This window comes from Labeo rohita, chromosome 16, assembly GCF_022985175.1.
Source record: "Labeo rohita strain BAU-BD-2019 chromosome 16, IGBB_LRoh.1.0, whole genome shotgun sequence".
Taxonomy (NCBI): Eukaryota; Metazoa; Chordata; class Actinopteri; order Cypriniformes; family Cyprinidae; genus Labeo; species Labeo rohita.
In genome coordinates, this window is record NC_066884.1 from 25,125,999 (window position 1) to 25,148,748 (window position 22,750).

At 35.9% G+C, this 22,750-nt stretch overlaps 1 protein-coding gene across 1 annotated transcript; it reads right to left on the bottom strand.

The window, feature by feature from the left end:
* Positions 1 to 2,870: 2,870 nt before the first annotated feature.
* On the bottom strand, positions 2,871 to 12,969 carry tnxba (tenascin XBa). Its single transcript, XM_051131853.1, has 14 exons — positions 12,147 to 12,969; positions 11,777 to 11,980; positions 8,182 to 9,270; positions 7,551 to 7,673; positions 7,302 to 7,445; positions 7,090 to 7,209; positions 6,854 to 7,009; positions 6,447 to 6,571; positions 6,229 to 6,361; positions 5,988 to 6,136; positions 4,356 to 4,452; positions 4,035 to 4,196; positions 3,783 to 3,946; positions 2,871 to 3,363 (listed from the first exon to the last, which is right to left on the bottom strand). The coding sequence occupies exons 1-14, from the start codon at positions 12,862 to 12,864 to the stop codon at positions 3,247 to 3,249; spliced, it is 3,501 nt and encodes a 1,166-aa protein (XP_050987810.1). The 5' UTR covers positions 12,865 to 12,969; the 3' UTR covers positions 2,871 to 3,246.
* Positions 12,970 to 22,750: the final 9,781 nt, after the last annotated feature.

Sequence of the window (22,750 nt, forward strand, 5' to 3'; positions counted from 1 at the left end):
AGTAACAATGTAGCATATCAACATGATGATGGAATTGTTTTTTAGCTTTACTGCAAGACAAGTTTATTTATATACCAAATTTCATACACAACATCAAAATAAATTCACAAGAGCAAGTATATTGTTTGTACATGTTTATTTACATTAAAGGCAAAATAACTGAAATAATAAAAGCACAAGTATAGAAGTATAAGTCTCTCTAAATTTGACCCTGGACCACAAAACCAGTCATAAGGGTAAATTTTTAAAAAATTGAGATTTATTGAGTTGAATAAACAAGCATTCCATTGTTGTGTGATTTGTTAGAATATGACTGTATTTGACCAAGATACAACTATTTAAAAATCTTAAGTCTCAGGGTACAAAAAATTAAAATAGTGAGAAAATCGCCTTTAAAGTTGTCCAGATGAAGCTCTTAGCAATGCATATTACTAATCAAAACTTAAGTTTTGATATATTTACAGTAGGAAATTTACAAAATATCTTCTCGGAACACGATCCACGAAATTAGGATTACTAAAGATCCTAATTATTTTTGGCATAAAAGAAAAATCAATAATTTTGACCCATACAATGTATTTTTGCCTATTACTAAAAAATATCTGTGCTGGTTTTGTGGTCCAGGGTCACAGATATCATGTAGTAATTGCAATGTCTTCTTGTCCATATCCTTTCCTTAGGAAGGTGTGTTAGACACTGATTAATGTAACATAAAAATACTATACATATTTATAAATTTTGCTATAGTGTTGTGGAGTGACACTTTCATAAACTTTACTCCTCTGATTACATAATGGTAAATATTACAGTATTATAGCACAACAACAGTAATCAGCAATAATGATAAGCCTAATACTCACAGTAAAAATAAGGTCATATAGATCGGTCTCGGTGGTAAGAAGTGGATTATCCTTCACCTGAAATGTTTGTCTTTTCATCCTGAAATGCGAGGCAAATGTTGGATCACAATAATTAGGAACCACAGTTTCCACAAATCCCTTCACTCGATTGGGATGTTCTCTTTAATTCTGGATGGCAAGGGCAGTGACTGTAACACTGAGCATATTTTGCAGTATTAAACACATATTTATACCAGTTTAATCAGGCACCAGATTCTTCAAAAAGAACACAAAGAATGGCCTTCTCAGCTGCCATAGTTGCAACTCTTGCGTCATCAGAACAGGGTGTTCAACGCACCACCGTTTCCTTTTAAAAAACATTTTGGAATGTTTTGTCGGGGCTGAACGCAGCCCTAGCATCTGTTCATTGACTATAATGCAGGCAGAAATCCCTTTATGCTTCTAAATGGAGCCAGATGTGATGATACGCGGACTGCGATAGGTCTATTGGCTTTATAACCAACAAACTTGTAGTCAAAAAAAGGAAGCACGTATGAATAGTGAACTCGAACACTAAGTTACTGTGCATGCTATTGTATAACCTTTACTGCCGAGCTCCACGCTGATATATTGCTGCAAGGCGTTGGATGGAAAGCCCCCATTCATTGCAAATAAAGCAGCGATTCAGCGTAAGCTCAGGAATATAGTGAAATACAGTTGCCACCCTGAAAAACCAATCAAAGAAGTATAGTGTCAGGTACGGCAGAATCTTGTCTATAGCCAAACCACAATCTAAGCCTTCAGCCCTGCACAGGAATGGAGCTACTGTTAAAACAGTCTGCTTCAACTGGCATTTTAGCCTAACTTAGAAATTTGTAAAAGGATTTGCCTGTAAAGCATAGTCACGCTGTAAAAATTCGCTGATGGGTTCATGTGCACTAATGCATAGAATCATTATATTATCATAAATCCATATATATATTACTTTTTTAAAACTTACTTTTAAAAGTAATGCATTACAATATTGAGTTACTTACTAAAAAAGTAACTAATTCGTTACTTTTTTGGAAAGTAATGGGTTACATTACTTTTGTGTTACTTTTAAAATCTGGATAAGGCTTGCTTGTTTGTTTTTAATATTAAAAGTTCTATTTTTAACAAATGTAAAAGCCCTTTGTTAGTTTATCTTATTAGTATGGTTGAACTGGATCATCAAAGGTCAGCAGCAAATACATTGGTTAATAAAATGGGATTAAATACATACATAATATTTATTATTTAACATTTAATTATTGCAGGTTTGTTTTTGAGTCTGTTTTAATTTATTTTGATGAAGACTGAATCTGTTTTTTGCAAGTGAGATGAGTAAGTGCATGTTCACACTTAGTCTAAAAATACAGTATCATCATGTTCACACAGCGCACACAATGCCTCTGTATTTACGATTTCTCTCAACATGGGGACAGGAGACTAGTCAGTCAATGAATGGGGAAAAAACTAACTGGCGTTACTTATTTGAACATGTAACTCAGATATTTTCTTGTAAATTAAAAAGTAATGCGTTACTTTACTAGTTAATTGAAAAAAGTAATCGGATTATGTAACTCGTATTACTTGTAATGCATTACCCCCACACTGTATATATATATGAAGAGTTCAGATGCAAAAGCCTCTAATTCTGTCTGACGTATTTATTTAAAATTAGCATTTTTTTCTGGCTACTTTGTATAGGTTTCTATGTAAGTACTGGTACTTCTGATGGGGCTGAGGCTGGAATTTAGCGAGTTTGAAGTAAAAGTATTTGATGGACGCATAATATGTGTCGAGAGCATTCACTCAGTATTGTTATCTCATTTTTAACCGAGATGGCTTTTAGCTGGTTTTGCGTCTGAACTCTTTATATAACTCTATATATATATACACATGTATAGAAATATAATAACATAAAATATGATCAAATGACAAATATGTAAAGAAATGTTGTAAATAATACACAAAAACTCACTTCTGAATCATGTCTGGTTAGTACTTTGTTTTATTGGTTTTGTCTACATGTCTTACAATATCAAAAGTAAAACAGTTTCATAGAGAGGAAGCCAGTCATATGAAAAGGTTAAAAAAGTAGTACCAAAAGATCAAAACAGTGCAGTTATGTCAGTAGCGGAAATGTTAATATTAACGATTGACCTCCAACACAAGTTCATCATAAATAATGATGCATAAAGTCTACATAACATTTAAAAAGAAAGTTACAAAAGTTGTTGTGATTGGTTGGGGTTTGTTTGCATGTTTACTTTGCAAAGTTTGTTTTGTATGTATGTTGTTAACCTATATACAGTACTGAAATAGCAGTGTGTAGAAGTTTGTACAGTGTATTTGCACTATGTGCACTATTTACTCTGTAGATTTAACCTTGGGTTGTTGGGGTTGTCGGGATCGTCTGACTGATGTAGGATGGTCGAAGCTTCATCTCAGTAAATGGGAGGGATGCGTCTTTGCCCTTCCAGTCTATCCACACCACACCCTGAGAGATAAGAATAAAAAAGACTTACAAATTGGTGGATTGTTTGTGACTTAAGGCTGCAGTTTATAACTTTTGGTGCTTTAGCAGATAATAAACAAAACTGCATGTGTCTTGCGGAAGAACATTGTAGCAGGAGCTACTTATCTCTGTTTATGTCTATGACAAATCATGCAGGTACTGGGCTAATCCGTGGTGGTTTCTACCAGAACCAGTCTGAAATAGTTCCAAAATAACACTTATTATAGGTGTACCGTAGTAACACGATGTACTTGTTTATTATATACATTTTGAACACTAAAAAGTTACGGACTGCAGCTTTAAGCCCTATTGGTGTCTCTATAATGGCTATAGTTTGATGCTCTTAACATTGTAATTTAAACCTAAGATGAACCTCTATTGTTTGAGCTATGATGTAATACCTTGTTGTCTGAGTAGGAGGCATAGAGGCCGTTGAGGTTTGCCTTGTAGCAATTTTTATACCACCACCCTCCCATGTAGGCCTTAGCGCAGTGAATGCTAAGGATGTTTGGGTCTTTGTCCTTTGTGGAGAACGGTCGGCTGTTGTGATATTTCATGGAATCGCCTGAAAAAAGACAAAATGTAGAGAGTCAGATTGTCCCTCTTAAAACAAAAACAGCTTGTTTCATACAAAGTGGGATATTTTCTCTTACCAGCAGTGCCAAAGTATCCAGATACCTCGAGTGCATAGTGGTTAGCTTCTGAGCTAACACTGAAGTTGGCATAATGAGCAAAGGCTGTGTCATTTCCTGAACGCAGGTCAATCCGCAGGCTCATTGGTGTATAACTTGTGAGAGTGTGAAGGATGTCATTTCCTGTGGAGAAAGGGTGCAAGAATGTAATTCAAAATCCCTGTAACAGTTAAACTGATATTCTTTATGTGGAAAACTGTGAAAATGAAAATATGCAGTGTACAGTGTATATATATTCCTTGGTTTCTGAAAAAATAACAGAATCACTGTGGAAAATCTCACCCAGCCAGAATTCCCCACTCAGGAGACCAAAGCCTCTACTGTAGTCTCGCCAGCTCCTGAAAAAATCAGTAGATCCATCCATTCTCCTCTGGAATACCTGCATTTGTGAAACAAAAAAGTCTCACTCAGATTTAGAAACCACATACTTAGCCGCATATCAGTTCAGTTCACCAAATGGGGAGAGGTGACAGTATACTGTAGTTCAGATAAAAATACATAAGATCACAACAATGCAAATGCATAGATATGATCAGTTATAGATATTAACAACATGTAGATATTATCAGTTTGTGGTTTAGAATTTTGTGCGCAAAATGCAACTTTTGCCTTTCTGTGTATAAAATACATTAAAGTGACATTGTGAATGATGTGACACTTGTAGTGTACTACAAATTTTGAAAATAGTTTTAAAAAACTGTACATGTAGATAAAAATAATGAAATAAAAGACCACTTAAGTGGACCTAAAGAGAGTACACTTTCATAACTGTTTCTTAACATACTTAAGTAGCCTTTTTAAAGTGCTATTTGTAGTAATGTCAAATTAAAAGTTTTGTTTTACCTTTGAAATCATTATATTTTAATAATATTTTGTCATGCTTTAAAGAAGTAAAGTTATTTTGGTTAACATACAAAAATACATGTAAAGTACTTGATTATAATTTGAACTGTAGTCTGTTATTCAGTATTATGAAGTCAAAATTATGAGAATAAAGTCAAAATGTTTGGAGAATAAGTCAAATACTAAATTACGAAAAATAATTCATAGCAATAACGAAATTAAAGTTCTAATATTTTGAAAGTATATTCTAGTCTATTGCGCATGCAAATGGCCCAGATTGTGAGCACTGGGAGATATTCCCGCCACATTAAAAAACACATTATTGCAAGACAAATGGTTTGTATTTCGCTATAAAATTGACAGATTTTGAAGGCTAAGTCTTTGTTTTATATTAAAAGTACCAAAAGCACAAGGCTCATTGCTATTATTGGGTGGCTGGTGCACTACAAATAGGCCTAATGAATGGAAGACTTGAAATATTATTTCCAAGCATACTGTTCCTGCAAGTATAACACATGGTGTGATTTCTGCTAATAATCCCACATATATTCAAATAAATTCCGGTGGTCTGGCAACTTCTCACAGTGCTGCCAATCCAGGCCATTTGCAAGCGCAAGCTATACTCTCAAAATATTATAACTTTAATTGATACGATTTAATTCTCAAAATTCCGTATTTTATTCTCAAAACATGTCAACTTCGTTCTTGAAACATTCCGACTTTATTCTCAAAACATTTCAATTTTATTCTTGTAATTTTCGGTTTATACTTAAATGTATTATTTGAAATTACAGTATAGTATTTCCATAGTAGGGTTTTTTAAAGTATGCTAAATTGTACTTCTTTTTTTTAAAAGGGTGTGACACACTATCATGAAAAAAAAAATATTTTGTCCACAAAATCAGGCAGATCACGCTTGCCACCCCTTAAGCTTTCACATCAAGACTATGACATAAAGGCTATTCTTTTAAAAATGGATCCAGTTATATAATATGTCATGCTTCAACAACAATTTCATGGGGACAGCTGTGGGTGTATTATAGGTATCAATCCAGGATTTTTGTTTCTTACTGTCCAGCCTCCTCCATCAGTCTCCATATCACAGTAGACCAAGACTGGCTCTCCATCCTTTCCTTCAGGGTAGATCTCAGCCTCTCCTGACTCCTTCCCATTAATCTGTACCTCAGAGCAGTCTGTGGGGTATGGGTGCGGGAGCTGGGCTACAGTGCAATAATAAAGAAAATCAAATCTCTGAAAGACAGAACGCAACCGAGGTGAAAATAAGGCAGTGAAGAAACAGAACATTACACACCAGTGGTAAACTCAGCGGAGACAAAACTGATGTACTGTCCGTCTCTTTCTCCCTCTATCTTCACAGTGTAGTTTGAAAAGGCTGCCAGTCCAGTCAGCTCATAACGCGTCACAGATGGATTTAAAATCACCTCCTGTTAATACAAAGCAGGGGGGCGGTGAAAATTGTGAGAGTGCTGCTAAATTTGCCTCGGTTGCTATTGGGTTATTGATATTCACCTTGACTTCCTCGCTCAGTTGGTATGTGAGCCTATAACTTTTGAAAGCCACACGGGGAGCTCTCCATGAAATCACTGCTGAGTGAAAGGTCACCTCATCGGGAGTCACGACCTGAAGCTTCACTCCTAAAAGGAGGATTTTCCATAATAAAACATTTCAGTTTTGGTCCCTTCATCACTATTTTGTCATACCAACTTTGACCATATAACAAGTAAAACTAAGGATGTCAGTTGACATTACAGATTTTTGTATTTTATTATATCGGCTGATATTGAATTTTAACATTGAATGTTTAGGTATTATCAGTCTCAACACTAAAATCTTTTTTTAATTACTTCTATGTTATTTCTATAGTGCTTTTCATATAGTTTACTTAAGGGCGGGTAAACAGAATTTTGTTTGCGCACCACTTCCTGTTGTGAAGGTTATGGAGACTGGGCTACTTTGGAGCCGGTTGACTTGACTTGTGATTTTCACCATGTATAAGGAAGATCTGTGAAGTCCTCTGAGCTGATGCTCCACGGTTCTGCCAGATAATGTCACTGTAATAGTCACATTAGGAGCTAGAAAGCAAAAAAAAACTTGAATAAACAATGATGGTTTGGTGCAGAACCAGCCATTTAATAAATCTGACTGCACTTACATTTTGTAGTCCCATAACTGAGGATATAGCTGTCCACTTTAGCTTGCGATGGTTTCCATACTAGTAGAGCTTTGGTGTCTGTGATGTTTACCACCTTTAGTTCAGTAGGAGAATCTGGCACTAGGATTTATAGAAATGTGAAAGAAAGAGACTACAAAATCAGCATCAACATCAAGTAAAAAAAACCAAAAACAAGTAAGCATTGTTCGCACCTGTAGTGACAGAGGCTGTGATTGGCTCGCTTTCAAGTGTCTCCAGAACTGAGCTCACGGTAATATCATAAGTGGAGCCAGCGGAGAGCATAGACAGGAGAACATGGGACAGCTGGGAGTCAACAGACATGGAGCCACTCTCACCTGCAGTATAAAATGGTAAAGCATGTAAAATCATCATGTCACACATGCAGTAGCACGCAATAGGCATAGCAGAAAAGCAGGATAACTTAAAGACATTTATAGTACCAGTAACAGTGTTGGTGTACGTGACTTTAAATTCTGCTACTATGCTTTTAGGTTTTGTCCAGGATACTGAAAGGGAAGCTTCCGTTATGTTGCTGAACATCAAGTCAGTGGGTGGCTCAGGGCCTGGAAAAAAAATGGTAGGTGGGTGAAATTTTGAAATAGTACAGCACAGTCAAATACACAGTTGGTGCAGTTTAAACTAAGGGTAACAGCATTAAAAATCTGTATGTTTTTAGAGTTCTGAAACATTTATATGCCATATTACCCAAATAATCAATTGGTGCATTCAGTCTGCAAATGATTTAATGGTGAAGTTTAAGCATCACCATTCACCAATACAGTACACATCATTAATTTTAGCAGTGGAAATTATATGTTAGGTTAACAGCCAAAGAAAATCTAAGGCTGTTTTGTGCTCCTGATGTCACTGAACTCATGCCTAGTATTTATGACTAAAATAGAGTAAGTGGGTCTTTCCAACATCAATATTTAAAATGTACAAGGTACTGTGTTCCATGTATTCATTAGAGATTTAAGCATGGTTAAGTGTTGCCAGCACACCGCAGGAGAGTAAACACTCTTCACTGGTGTTTATTGCAGTGAACCAAAGCAGGAAGTATGGGAAACCTACCTGTGGATAATGTGAGGCGGTGAATTTTGGATCGTATGCCAAAACCAGAGCCCAACAAGGAAACCGAGTAGCGCGTTTGAGGTTGAAGGCCTTTGAAATGATACGACCGTGCTGTACCAGCAAGAACTTGGGAGAACTTTTTCACAGTCTTTCCTTCAAGTTTGCTACTTTGGACTTTAGTTGATGTTCTGTTTAAACCGGGCCTTTGGACATCGGTTACATTTTCAGGCACTGCTCCATCCTGAATTTTCTCAGAATCTTCATTTCCTCTGATTTCCTTTCTTGTTATAGTGAAGTTCTTGAACGTGCCTTGAGGAGCTTCCCAAGACATAATGAACCCGGTTGAGGTGATATTATGAACCTCAACTGATCCAATGACTGATAATCTGCTGATAGTTTTGTTAAAATGCTTTAAATGAGGTTTCAATTCAAAACTTGTTCCATTTGCATGCATTTCAGACTTCTTCTCTGCTTGGAGAGTTGTTGTTACATTGCTGTGCAATAGCTTCTTGTCTTTTTCAGATGTAGATGTAACATTAACAGTCTTGCGTTCTTTCAATTGATCACCTGTATTTTTTATAGTGACCTTTGTCTTGGACACAGTTGCATTAGATGATTCTTTGGTGCCTTTAAACACATTCTCTAAAACTTTGGAAGTTCCATTAACCTTCTTAACAAATCTTTGAGTCATGTTTCGATAAACAGGCTCATCTTTAAGATTACTTTTCTTGGACTTGTCAGTGAGATTAGTTTGTGATTGTTTGTCTAAGTCCAGTTTTATGGTTGTAGTTTTACCCTGTTTTGCTTGCTCTTGACGTTTTCTACCTTCAGGCTTTAGCAGAACTTGTCCAATAGTCTTAATGATCTTGTCTTTCTTTGTGGTATTGGACTGGACTTTATCTGGAGACACGGTTGGACTTGGCTTCACTGTTGGCTTGGCTGTGGTGTTTTTCTTTGGATCTGTTGTATCTAACTTTTTCACAAATATGGTCTTGTCTGGCTTTGTCATCACAGGTTTTGTGTCAGGTTTGGCAGTGGGCATCTTCATAGTCACAGTTTCAACAGTTACTGGAATCTTCTTGTTAACAGCTGGGGAAATCATTTAGAGAGCAACTTAAAAACATTCTTAATTAAATAGTTTAGCCCAAAATGAAACACAACATGAAAAATGTAGCAAGATGTTGCTATTTAGATGCTACTATTTAACTCACAATGAAAATGGATTTGGACTAGAGCCTAGAGCCCAAGTCTGTCAAAGGTGCAGTAAGCAATTTCTAAGAAACACTGTTGATATTTAAAATCGACACCCCCCAAAAAAACACATCCTGTGGGCACCAATAGCCTCATTATATAGCACCGTTGTGCTTCAGGCAGAGTTTAAGTCTCGGCTTGTGGACCTTTCGCGATCCTGTCCCCTCTCTCTCCCACTTCATTTCCTGTATACATACAGTCCTATCAGAATTTTTAAAAAACAGACAAAAACACCTAAACAAACACATTCCTACTCAAAATAAACACACTCCTCTCTTTATTGCTTTGTCTCCAAATTCGCAAACATGCTACACAGGCAATAACTAACCGCTGGAACATTTGACTGCTCGCACGAGTATGGATGAATCAGTCCTGTCTCTATAGCTAATATTACGACAACAGCATATATTTATTCTTTGAAACATCACAAAACTGATATTACCCACATTTAAAACAAAAATATGAGCAGCTATACAAAAAAAAACAAAAAAACAAAACCTTAGATCTGAACAAAAAATTAAGCACTAAGGCTCACAGTGAATGTAGCCTAAGATTTCTACAGTGCTGGAATACTTTTCCAATGTTTACATGGGTCCTAGTGCTTTCCTAATTGTAACCCTTCTTTTTCCAGTTATATTCCTCTGACTGGCTATAAGAGTGTTGTGGTGCTTTTCAGTTTGTTTTCCCCCTATACTTACGCAGTCATATATATATATATATATATTAGCACACACACAGGACAGGCAACTAGCAAATATTCACAAAATTGCTTGTTTGTGTCTTGATTTCAGTTTTCAACATTGTTTCTGTTGCTGTCTGCACCTTTTTGCTTTTGTCCTTTACACTAATTTCCATCTGTTGCTCACGATAGTAGGGCTGTCGATTTTGGTAATCGAGTGATCGTTTGATTATTCTGACAATTAATCGAGTAATCTGATAATTCTAATAAATTTTTTTAGTGATTAAAATACAAAATTTAAAATCACTTAAAATACATATGTAATAGCGAAGAACCAATAATAATTAGTTCAAATCAAGTATCAAAAGTAAGTAATCATACGATTTTATTGAAAAAAACTGTTAATATTCATAATGTATTATAAACAATAGAGCTAACGTACATTATGCATTATAACAAATGACTGTACAGGGCATATAATTTCTTATGATATCTAGAGCGTGATAAGAAAAAAGGCAATGAAGAAAGTCTTTTGTGACAAAGGTCAGAACTCATGTTATGATGTACATAATTTCTAACACAAAAATATGGTAAAATATCTATTTAGGAGTCTTTCCAACAATGTACAGTTTGTCATGATTAGATTAGGATTTATTTGTAATATGGTGAAGTAAACTTAGGCGTCCCAAAGGGGGGACAGTGACAATTAAAGGGTTAAACCTGCATCACATATATTTTTGGGCTGTCAGTTTAACGCGTTAACTTAATTAAAAATAAGTATGAAAAAGTAACTTAATAATAAGTTACTTGTCTCCTATTTATATCATATGATATCACATGAGCAGGAAGAGCAATATCACACAAGTGTTGTTTGTCCTGAATATAACGAGTGCAAATGTGATTTTACACAACAGTTCAGTAAATAAGAAGTTAATATTGTTTTAAACACAGTATTGTCTGTTTTTGCTCAGTTGTGCCAACAAAAATATTACCTATAAAGTCACAGCAGAATTGTTTGTCTCCAAGCTACACAGTGGTGTTTAGTTTCTGAATGATTCCGCATTTTGAAAGAATCATGTGAATCAATGATTCAAAGGCCCATTTATACCATTTACAGAATTCCTTAATGAATCAGCCGTTTGAACTAATTGAATGCATGAATAAAGGCATAAAGACATTTACTTACACCTGATCGCAGTTTTAGTTTCTTATTTAGAGTATTATTTCATTATTTCATTCATCAAAAAAAAAGAGAAAAACTTTGTCTGTGGAACATAAAATAAGGTATTTTGATGGATTCTTTACTCGACACAGGCAAAATGCAATCAAGGATTTTTTTCTTAAAATCAAGTACTCAAACTGAATCAAGGAATCATGACAGCCCTACACATTAGGACTTAAAATATTAAGAATAGCATATAGCTCATATGGACTACGTTTATGATACTTTCATGGTACTTTTAGTCTTTTGAGTTCGACAGCCTCTCGTCACAATTCACCTTAATATGGAAAACAGCAGCAATGACATTCTGTTAAAATTCTCCTTTCATGTTTTATGGATAAAAGAAGTTCATATGTTTGGAACAACATGATTATTTTCATTTCGTAGCGAACTATTTAACATTAAAGTTTAATATGTGTTGTACTCTCATATGATTTACTTACCCTTACTGCAGTCTGGGCCTGTGTATCCAGTCTGACACACACATTTTCCCTTCACACATTTCCCTTTTTTGTTGCAGTTAGCGGGGCAGGGTTTGCCACTGCAGTCTGGGCCACTGAAGCCCTGGAAACAAATACAATTTCCTTCTTCACACTTTCCCTGCCCACTACAGTTTTTAGGGCATTGCTCTTCTGAGCACTGAACACCTGAAGATAGATGGTACAGTGTGTGAATTATAACTTGTTCAAACTGTATGAACTGCATATTATGCATTATTTGCACATTTTTGATAGCTATTGCTTGTTCTACCATTTTACAACAAATGTTAGAATACTACAAATGTTAGAATCTTTAGTAGTGCATGTTACTTACACATGTTTTTAATTGCTGCCATCTCCTTCTCAAGAAACTCAACTCTGTCCCTCAGTGCGGCCATCTCAGTCTCACAACTTCCTGTGCAGGCTCCTTGTACCAGGTTGATGTGATGAGTCATAACCAGAGGAGATCCAGGATTCAAACTCAGCTCAGTTTCTCGTACTTTAGTTACGTTACCTACATCTGTCTGAGACTCCTGTGGAACGCAGCCATCAGTGATGACTACTTTAACTGGTGAACTGTCTGCAGGTTTGGGTTTAGTTGGATTCTGGACTCTATCCACCACAGGCTTTGCAGTAGATGCAACAGTCTGATTGACATTGCTTATTTCTGAGGAAGTAGACTGAGTTTTATTTTTAGTTTTGGTATTTAATGATGTAGTTACTGGCTTTGAATCATTATCAGTTTGGGGCGTTGACTTGACAGTTGAATTTTTTTTCTTGTTAAGTGTGATTTCATCCACAACAGGTTTTGTGGTGGATGGGAGAGTCTGATTGGCGCTGCTAATTTCTGGGGAAGTAGGATGGATCCGTTTTTTTGTTTTGGTATTGACTAATGTAGTTTGCTTGGGAGCATTATGACTAATAGTTGTTGACTTGGAAGTAGAATTTTTCTTCTCGCTAAGTGTGGCTTGAAAAGAAAGCCCAGGTTTCTGGACGTCTGTCTGACCAATGCGACTAGGTTTTGAGGACGCAGAATAAGTTTGGTTTATCATTTTGGTGTTTACTGGCTTGGAAGCATTAACATGAATAGTGTGGCCTACAGACTCTGTACTAGCATTTTTCTTCTCGCCAGTTGTTGCTGGAAGAGAAGAGACAGGTTTCTGGATAGGATCTACAACAGGCTTCAAAGAGAACAGAAGAGTCTTTGAGGATGGAATAGTAGACTGAGTTTGGTTTTTCATTTTGATCTTTAATAACGTAGTTACTGGTTTCTCAACTTTAATAGTAATAGTGTTAACTGACTTAGTAGTAGAATTTTTCTTCTCACTAACTGTGGTTTGTACACTTTGCACAGGTTTTTGGACGGTGTCCACATCCGGCTTTGTAGATGATGGGAGAGTCTGATTCACTTTACTAGTTGTTGAGGAAGTAGATTGAGTTTGGTCTTTCATTTTGGTCTTTAATAATGTAGTTGTTGGTTTCTCAACATTAACATTTATATTATCGACAGACTTACTAGTAGAATTTTTCTTCTCACTAATTGTGTTTTTTACACTTTGCACAGGTTTCTGGACAGTGTCCACATCTGGCTTTGTAGATAATGAGAGAGTCTGATTCACTTTACTAGTTGCTGAGGAAGTAGAATGAGTTTGGTTTTTCATTTTGGTCTTTAATAATGTAGTTGCTGGTTTCTCAGTATTGACTGTTGACTTGGTAGTTGAATTTTTCTTCTCACTAATTGTGTTTTGTATAGTTTGCACAGGTTTCTGGACGGTGTCCACATCTGGCTTTGTAGCTGATGGGAGAGTCTGATTCACTTTACTAGTTGCTGAGGAAGTAGAATGAGTTTGGTCTTTAATTTTGGTCTTTAATAATGTTGTTGGTTTCTCAACATTAACATTTGTAGAGTCGACTGACTTACTAGTAGAATTTTTCTTCTCACTAACTGTGTTTTGTACACTTTGCACAGGTTTCTGGATGGTCTCCAAATCTGGCTTTGTAGATGATGGGAGAGTCTGATTTACTTTACTAGCTGTTGAGAAAGTAGATTGAGTTTGGTCTTTAATTTTGGTCTTTAATAATGTAGGTAATGGCTTCTCAGTATTGACTGTTGACTTACTAGTAGAATTTTTCTTCTCACTAATTGTGTTTTGTACACTTTGCACAGGTTTCTGGACGGTGTCCACATCTGGCTTTGTAGCTGATGGGAGAGTCTGATTCACTTTACTAGTTGCTGAGGAAGTAGAATGAGTTTGGTCTTTAATTTTGGTCTTTAATAATGTTGTTGGTTTCTCAACATTAACATTTGTAGAGTTGACTGACTTACTAGTAGAATTTTTTTTCTTACTAATTGTGTTTTGTATAGTTTGCACAGGTTTCTGGACGGTGTCCACATCGGGCTTTGTAGCTGATGGGAGAGTCTGATTCACTTTACTAGTTGCTGAGGAAGTAGACTGAGTTTGGTCTTTAATTTTGGTCTTTAATAATGTTGTTGGTTTCTCAACATTAACATTTGTAGAGTCGACTGACTTACTAGTAGAATTTTTTTTCTCACTAATTGTGTTTTGTATAGTTTGCACAGGTTTCTGGACAGTGTCCACATCTGGCTTTGTAGCTGATGGGAGAGTCTGATTCGCTTTACTAGTTCCTGAGGAAGTAGACTGAGTTTGGTCTTTAATTTTGGTCTTTAATAATGTTGTTGGTTTCTCAACATTAACATTTGTAGAGTCGACTGACTTACTAGTAGAATTTTTCTTCTCACTAATTGCCTTTTTTATAGTTTGCACAGGTTTCTGGACAATGTCCACATCCAGCTTTGTAGCTGATGGGAGAGTATGATTTGCTTTACTAGTTGTTGAGGAAGTAGATTGAGTTTGGTCTGTCATTTTGGTCTTTAATAATGTAGTTACTTGTTTCTCAGTATCGACTGTTGACTTGGTAGTAGAATTTTTCTTCCCACTAACTGCATTTTGTACACTTTGCACAGGTTTCTGGACGGTGTCCACATCCGGCTTTGTAGATGATGGGAGAGTCTGATTCACTCTACTAGTTGTTGAGGAAGTAGATTGAGTTTGGTCTTTAATTTTGGTCTTTAGAAATGTAGTGACTGGTTGATCAGTATTGACTGTTGACTTTGTAGTAGAATTTTTCTTCTCACTAACTGTGTTTTGTACACTTTTCACAGGTTTCTGGTTGGTGTTCACATCCAGCTTTGTAGATGATGGGAGAGTCTGATTTACTCTACTAGTTGCTGAGGAAGAAGATTGAGTTTGGTCTTTAATTTTGGTCTTTAATAATGTAGTTGCAACTTTAGTAGTATGGGCTGCTGACTTGACAGTGGAATTTTTCTTCTCACTAAGTGGGTCTTGAAGAGAAGGCACATGTTTCTGGACACCGTCTCGATGTTGATTGACATTGGTAATTTTTAAGGAAGCAGATTGAGTCTGGTTTTTCGTTTTGGTGTTTAATACTGTAGTTGCTGTCTTTGACATGTTGACATTAATAGTTTGGACTGTTGACTTAACAGTAGAATTTTTCTTCTCGCTAAGTGTGCTTTCCTCAGCAACCAGCTTTGCAGTAGATGGAAGAGTATGATTGCTGCTGCTCGTTTTTGAGGAGGTGGGATGAGTCTGGTTTTTAATTTTGGTATTTAATGCCGAAGTTAATAGATTTGAATGATTAAGACTACTGGTGTGGGCTGCTGACTTGGCCAACTTTGTAGTGGATAGAAGAGTCTGACTGATGCTGCTAGTTTTTGAAGTAGATTGAGTTTGGTTTTTCGTTTTGGTAAATGCGTTCACTTTTGATTTAATAGAAGAAATTTTCTTCTCACTTGGTGTGTCTTGAAGAGAAGGAACAGGTTTCTGGAAACCATCCACAACCGGCTTCGGGGTGGATGGAAGAGTCTGATTGACGCTACTACCTTTTGAAGAAGCAGCATGGTTGGTGGTTAATATTGTGGTTACTAGCTTGTGAACATTATGGCTAAGAGTGTGGTCCTTAGATTTGGTAGTGTCATTTTTATTCTCAGTAAGTGTGCCTTGAAGAGAAGGCACAGGATTTAGGATGAGGAGAAAAACTATTGAGATTAACATTTTATGATGGATTATAAGGTGTCAAGTCTTTCATACAAACAAATGTTTTGAACTTATTATATAAGACTAAATTGCAAATTTTTGTTTTTTAGTTTCCTCAGCTATCTTACAGGTATTTGTGATATAATAGATGTGTTCCCTGGAAAAGAGAAAAGCTGAGTTAGTTTGCCTTTGCATGTAGTTTCATTCACACATTCATTCATTGCTCAAATTTGTGTAAATAGAACACATGCCTTTCGAATGTGTGTCAGGCTAAGATGAGCTGGGCTGGCTGAGCTCAAGACTGCATTTTTGGGAAAAGCTCTCATACCCCTGTCAGCAAAGGGACTGTACCGCAGCAACAGAGCCGCACTGTGCTCCTCTCACAGGACTGTATGTCTTTGACTCAACTCTTACATAATCTTTACTTAGGCCAACTGAAAACTGCCAGGGCTAGTTTCCAGTTAGAAAATACTCTAGCCTATGTCAGCGCTCACCACAGAAGCATCCAAAAAATTCTTAAATAATTGGAGATAAAGTAAAACTTACAAAAAATTGGCCTATAAAAGACAAAGACTGGCCTATTTTTTCTGTTATTGGAAAACAGATAAACTTTATATTTGTTTTTTTTTTTTAAATATATAAAAAATATATGTATATATATATATATACATATATTTAAAATATATGTATATATGTGTATATATATATATATATATATATATAGCATGCATAAATATTAATAAATGCACATAATGATCCTTAAATATATATATATCTACAATTCTATCTTTAACTGACCACTATTTTACAGTACAAAACATCCAGTCCACTTAAAATATATGTATTTTTTACTGCCACTAATTGATTATGGCAATGAACACAATGATTCTAGTAATAATGTGCAATAAAATATATCTTACCTTTGTTTGGAGCTGCTTCTGTCCTGCTTTGTGTTGAATGAGGCTCCTTCCATCAGCTTTAAGAACTTCCTGTGACTGATTGAGATTAATAGAGAAAGAGAGAGTGTACAGGAGCTCAACTAGCCAAAGGACCCGAGGCAATCAAATCTCCTACTTAAAGTTTTTCCATACTCCGCCTCCTTACGAATTTACATTGAGCTTATTCCCTGCTGCTGAATGGCTTTATGGGTGTTTTCTCTTGACAAGAAATTCCCTGAACAGTTAACAGGCTTACTGAAGTTATGAATCTATCTGTGATTAGCAGTGTCTCACCTTTCTGTTTACCGGTTATTGCTTTATGTGACATGAATGCTGTTCACCGGAATTGTGCCTGTTTTTACCAATATAACAGACAGTTTTTTTCTTTCATGTTACAACCATCATGTGGGTTAAAGGAACAGTTCAACCAAACATCCTGCTATAATATCTTCAAGTTTGTAATCATTGTAAGGATAATGTAAGTAACTATGATGTTTAAAATAGCAACATTTCCACTTGATCCGCTTGATCACTGTTAACACAAATGTCCTATATACAGTTGAGGTCAAAAGTTTACATACAGTAATAGTTGAATTAATAAAAATTACCCTGTTCAAAAGTTTTTTGATTTTTAATCCTGTGTTGTTATCTGAATGATCCACAGCTGTGTTTTTTTTTTTTTTTTTTTTTGGTGATAGTTGTTCTTGAGTCCATTGTTTGTCCTGAATAGTTAAACTGCCCACTGTGCTTCAGAAACATCCTTCAGGTCCCACAAATTCTTTAGTTTTTCAGCATTTTTTTGTATTTGAAATCCATCTTTTCACACTGAGGACAACTGAGGGACTCATATGCTATTACAGAAGGTTCAAACGCTCACTAATGCTCCAGAAGGAAAAATTATGCACTAAGAGCCGGGGGGGTGAAAACTTTTTGAATATGAAGATCAGAGTAAATTTAACTTATTTTGTCTTCTTGAAAAGATGTAAGTATCTTCTGTAGCATCTGATCATGAAAAATGAGAAAAATAAGAAAATTATACACATCTTCATTCTGTTCAAAAGTTTAAAAGTACACCCCTGGCTCTTAATGCATCATTTTTCCTTCTAGAGTATCAGTGATTTTTCTGATGAAGGATAACAACTTTTATTAAAAAAAAAAAAAAAAAAAAAAGAAAAAGATAAATCGTTCAGGTAACAACACAGTATTAAGAATCATGTGTATGTAAACTTTTTAACAAGGTGAAATATCTTATTCAGGTCAGTACTAAAAAAATGACATGCATGACAATGACATGCATCTTATTTTGGAAAAATAATTAACATTTTGCAGATTCTTCAAGGTGTATGTAAACTTTTGACCTCAACTGTAATTTGATTTTATCTTTATTGTATGCAAATTATCATATTTATAAAAAATAAATATTATTTATTACATGATAAGCAAAGAAACAAATTCTGTAAGAAAATAGTTGAAAACCTCTGTCACATGTTTGACAGATTTATCTAAAATAGATCCATATATGCCTCTTTTGACCCTTTCCACAAAGATCTGGCTTGTACTTTTCCTTTCTAGCACCTGATGAAAGTTTGAGTGTGAAGATCCTGTAGTGGAGCACAGAGAGTGTTTGTCATGTCAGCTGATGTGACATGATGGGTGGCCACTGCTCACTAGCGCCCTCGCTTGTATGATATTTATATCACGCAAGCAGGCCCACATCAGTGAGACCACCATTCTGTTGCTGACCTGACCTTACCCTTCTAGTCAAAGCAGTGCCAAGCCTTGAGCTGTATACACACCTAACAAAACAACTGTCTACTGACAAACATTGCTGGGAATTCATGAGCCAAAACTTATAGAGTATTGCTCATTTGTTGGAAAACTTTCTATTTGCCACCACTTAACACCATAATCCTGTTGTATTTGCATTTGCTTTTATATACTGTTTTTTGCTGTTTGAGAAAGGGCTTCATAAAATAACAGACTAAATATATACCTGTTTTAACTAACCTATTTAAAGGCACACACACACACACACATGTTTGTTTTTGTGAATTGTGGGGACTTTCCATAGACTTCTAAAGATTTTATACTGACCAAACAATATTGTCTATCCCCTAACCCAACCCTAACCCTAAACCTAGCCCTCACAGAAAACATGTCTGCATCGTTACACTTTCAGATAAACATCATTTACTATTTTTAATAATTTTTTAACATTGTGGGGACCACAGGCCGGTTTTTCTATCCTTGTGGGGACATTTGGTCCCCACAATGCAGCAAAAACAAGTAAACACACACACACACATATATATATATATATATATATATATTTTTTTTTTTTTCATCTCAGTATTGTATGCAAATATCACAAGTGCTTCGATGCCAAGTCATTAATAGTAATAATGGAACATTGTAACTGGTTTCAGGCTCCATGGGTTAAGCTGTTCTATGGCTGGTTGTCCATTTATTTTGTTTCAAAAACATCTTGACCATCTTATGCTGGTATAACCAGGTGGTCGTTGATTTGCTGCTTGTCCAAGATGGCCTACCAGCTAATGTCCAGTTTGCACCAAATAGAAACCATCTACCATGTTTCAAAAACCAGCTTGAGTTTTTTGACCCAATGTTGGTCTGCCTGCTAATGACCAGCTAGAAACCAACTGCCATGTCCCAAAAACCATCTTGACCATGTAAGTGTTTATGTTTTCTTTGGTCAGTGATGATGATCTACCAGCTAATGACCAGCTTATTCCATCTAGAAACTAGCACTTTATTCCAAAACTGTTCAAAAACTAGCTTGATCACCTACTTCTTTTGCCTTTTTTTGACCCAGTGATGGTCCACCTGCTAGTAACCAGCTAAACTACCCTTACCAAAGAGAAGTATAATTTAAGTTTATTTCATTAAGTATACTTAATTAAAGTTCAAGTATGTAGTAAAGTATACAAATGTCAGTGTACTAGTAGTATACTTGTATAAGTGTACTATTTTAATACTCCTTGGGACTAAATTGGGCCCACATTCTAGTATATAAAAGTATACATTTAAGAATACTTTTAAGTATAACAGTAGTAAACTTTGAGTACACAACTAGTTTTTATCTGTTTTAGTTTGTACTGCAATACTTTTATACTAAAAGTGAACTTCTAGGTATACTGATAGTTTACTAATTAAATACTTGTACACTTTGAAGTATAGTCTTAGTAAACTACTAGTTTAGTAGTTTTATACTGCAAGTATACTCGTATGTTTTCTAAGTGAATTTTACATCATGCTTTAAATATACTACTGTGTACCTATTAGGAATAAACGCATGGCCAGCATAGGTGAGTATGCCCATACCATAACCCCACTGCCACCATGGGCCACTCGATCCACAGCGTTGACATCTGCAAACCGCTCACCCACACAACGCCATACATGCTGTCTGCCATCTGCCCTGTACAGTGAAAACCGGGATTCATCCGTGAAGAGAACACCCCTCCAAAGTGCCAGACGCCATTGAATGTGAGCATTTGCCCACTCAAGTCGGTCACGACGACAAACTGCAGTCAGGTCGAGGCCCCGATGAGGATGACGAGCATGCAGATGAGCTTCCCTGAGACGATTTTTGACAGTTTGTGCAGAAATTCTTTGGTTATGCAAACCAAATTATGATTGTTGCAGCAGCTGTCCAGGTGGCTGGTCTCAGATGATCTTGGAGGTGAAGATGCTGGATGTGGAGGTCCTGGGCTGGTGTGGTTACACGTGGTCTGCGGTTGTGAGGCCGGTTGGATGTACTGCCAAATTCCCTGAAACGCCTTTGGAAACAGTTTATGCTAGAGAAATGAACATTCAATTCTTGGGCAACAGCTCTTGTGGACATTCCTGCAGTCAGAATGCCAATTGCACGCTTCCTCAAAAGAATGCGATTCATTTTGGAGAATAATAATAACAATAATAATAATAATAAACGGAGCAATTCCTGCTCAGGCCCTAATAATAATATTTTGAACAAAAAGATGAAAAAAGACTATGAACTGGATTCAGAGTGATAATCAAAACAAAGATGGAGTTGATCAACACCCTAAAGCTTGACAGTCATTATTACCTCTTCATGAGTCACATTTTATTCCATAACATTAGTTTTGATGCTGTTTTATGACTGATGATTGTGTTAAAAATGTGTGAGAGCATCTGTTGGTTCAGTTTCTTTTTCACTTGTGTTTTAGAAATTCTGTACAGAAGATGTGTAATAGCGTCCCACATTCTCGAAGAGCAATATTACTCACATATATTTAGATTTTTTTTTTAAGTCAGGTATACTTAAATATATATTTCTGAGAAGTACATAAAAAGTAGACTAAAAGTATACTTATTTTTATACCTATTGTATATACCTATTTTTTAATATAAAAACATAATGTGATGTAACAAATTTAAGTATAAGTCAAGCATACTTATGTCATTTTAAGTATATTTCTGAGAAGTACATAAAAAGTAGACTGAAAGTATACTTTCCTATTTTTAGTTTAAAGGAAGTACTGTATACTAATAGCACACTTGAATAAACAACTTTCGTAAGGGTATAGCTACCATGTTCCAAAAACCAGCTTAACCATCTTTACCTGCTGTTTGTGGTTTTGTTTCTTTGGTCAGTGATAATGATCTTTACAATTGTGAAGCAAATGCACACCTATGAAGATGACAAAGGCGTTCATGCCAAAACATTAATAATAAAAGAAAATATACACTTAGTGTGCAATTATAATCCTACCTCAATGATGATGATCTACCAACTAATGTTCAGCTTAAACCAGCTAGAAACTAGCACTATGTTCCAAAAACCATCTTGATCACCTACCTGCTTTTTTTGTTTGTTTTTTCACCCAATTATCGTCCACCTGCTAACGCCTGCTAATGACCAGCTAAACCAGCTACCATGTTCAAAAAGCCAGCTTGACCACTTTTACCTTTACCTTTACCTTTTTTATATATATATATTTTTTTTGACCCAATGTTGGACTGCCTGCTAATGACCAGCTAGAAACCAGCTGCCATATCCTAAAAACCATCTTGACCATCTTTACCTGCTGTTTGTGTTTTTGTTTCTTTGGTCTGTGATGATGATCTACCAGCTAATGTCCAGCTAAAAAAAAAAAAAAAAAAAAAAAATCAAGCACTATGTCCCAAAAACAAGCTTGACCACCTTCCTGCTTTTGGCTTTTTTGCTTGTTTTTTTGACCCAGTGATGGTCCACCTACTAATGACCAGCCATTTCCCAAAAAACAGCTTGGCCATCTTTACCTTTTTTTCTTTTCTTTTTTTTTTTTAACTCATTGTTGGTCTGCCTGCTGGAACCATGTTCCAAAAACCAGCTGGGCAATCTTTACCTGCTGTTTGTGTTTTTGTTTCTTTGGTCAATGATGATCTTTTCAATCGTGAAGCAAATGCACACCTATGGAGGTGACGAAGGCTTTCACGCCAAAATGTTGATAATAAAAGAAAATGTACACTTAAGTGAGTGTGCAGTTATAATCCTTCTTCAGTGATGATGATCTACCAGCCAATGAGCAGCTTAAACTAGCTAGAAGGTAGCACTATGTTCCAAAAACCAGCTTGATCACCTACCTGCTTTTGGCTTTTTTCACCCAGTTATTATCCACCTGCTAACGCCTACTAATGACCAGCTAGAAACCAGCTGCCATGTCCCAAAAACCAGCCAGACTTACTGTTTGTGTTTTTTTTTTTTTTTTGGTCTATGATGATGATCTACTAACTAATGTCCATCTTAAACCAGCTAGAAACAAGCACTATGTTTCAAAAACCAGCATGATCACCTAAAAATGACATGACTAGCTCGCAGCTGGTTTGCTGCTCTTCTAAATTTGTTGGCCTCTTAGACCAGCTAGAAAACAGCTAACTACCATGTTGTAAAAACCAGC

Excerpts from the sequence above, each read along its gene's own strand:
- tnxba (XM_051131853.1), bottom strand. The coding sequence starts at position 12,864 with ATGATAAACCAAACTTATTCTGCGTCCTCAAAACCTAGTCGCATTGGT. Across the intron at positions 7,446-7,550 it reads GTACACCAACACTGTTACTG|GTGAGAGTGGCTCCATGTCT; the intron begins GTACTATAAATG and ends TTTATACTGCAG. Across the intron at positions 3,364-3,782 it reads CCTCCTACTCAGACAACAAG|GGTGTGGTGTGGATAGACTG; the intron begins GTATTACATCAT and ends CTTATCTCTCAG.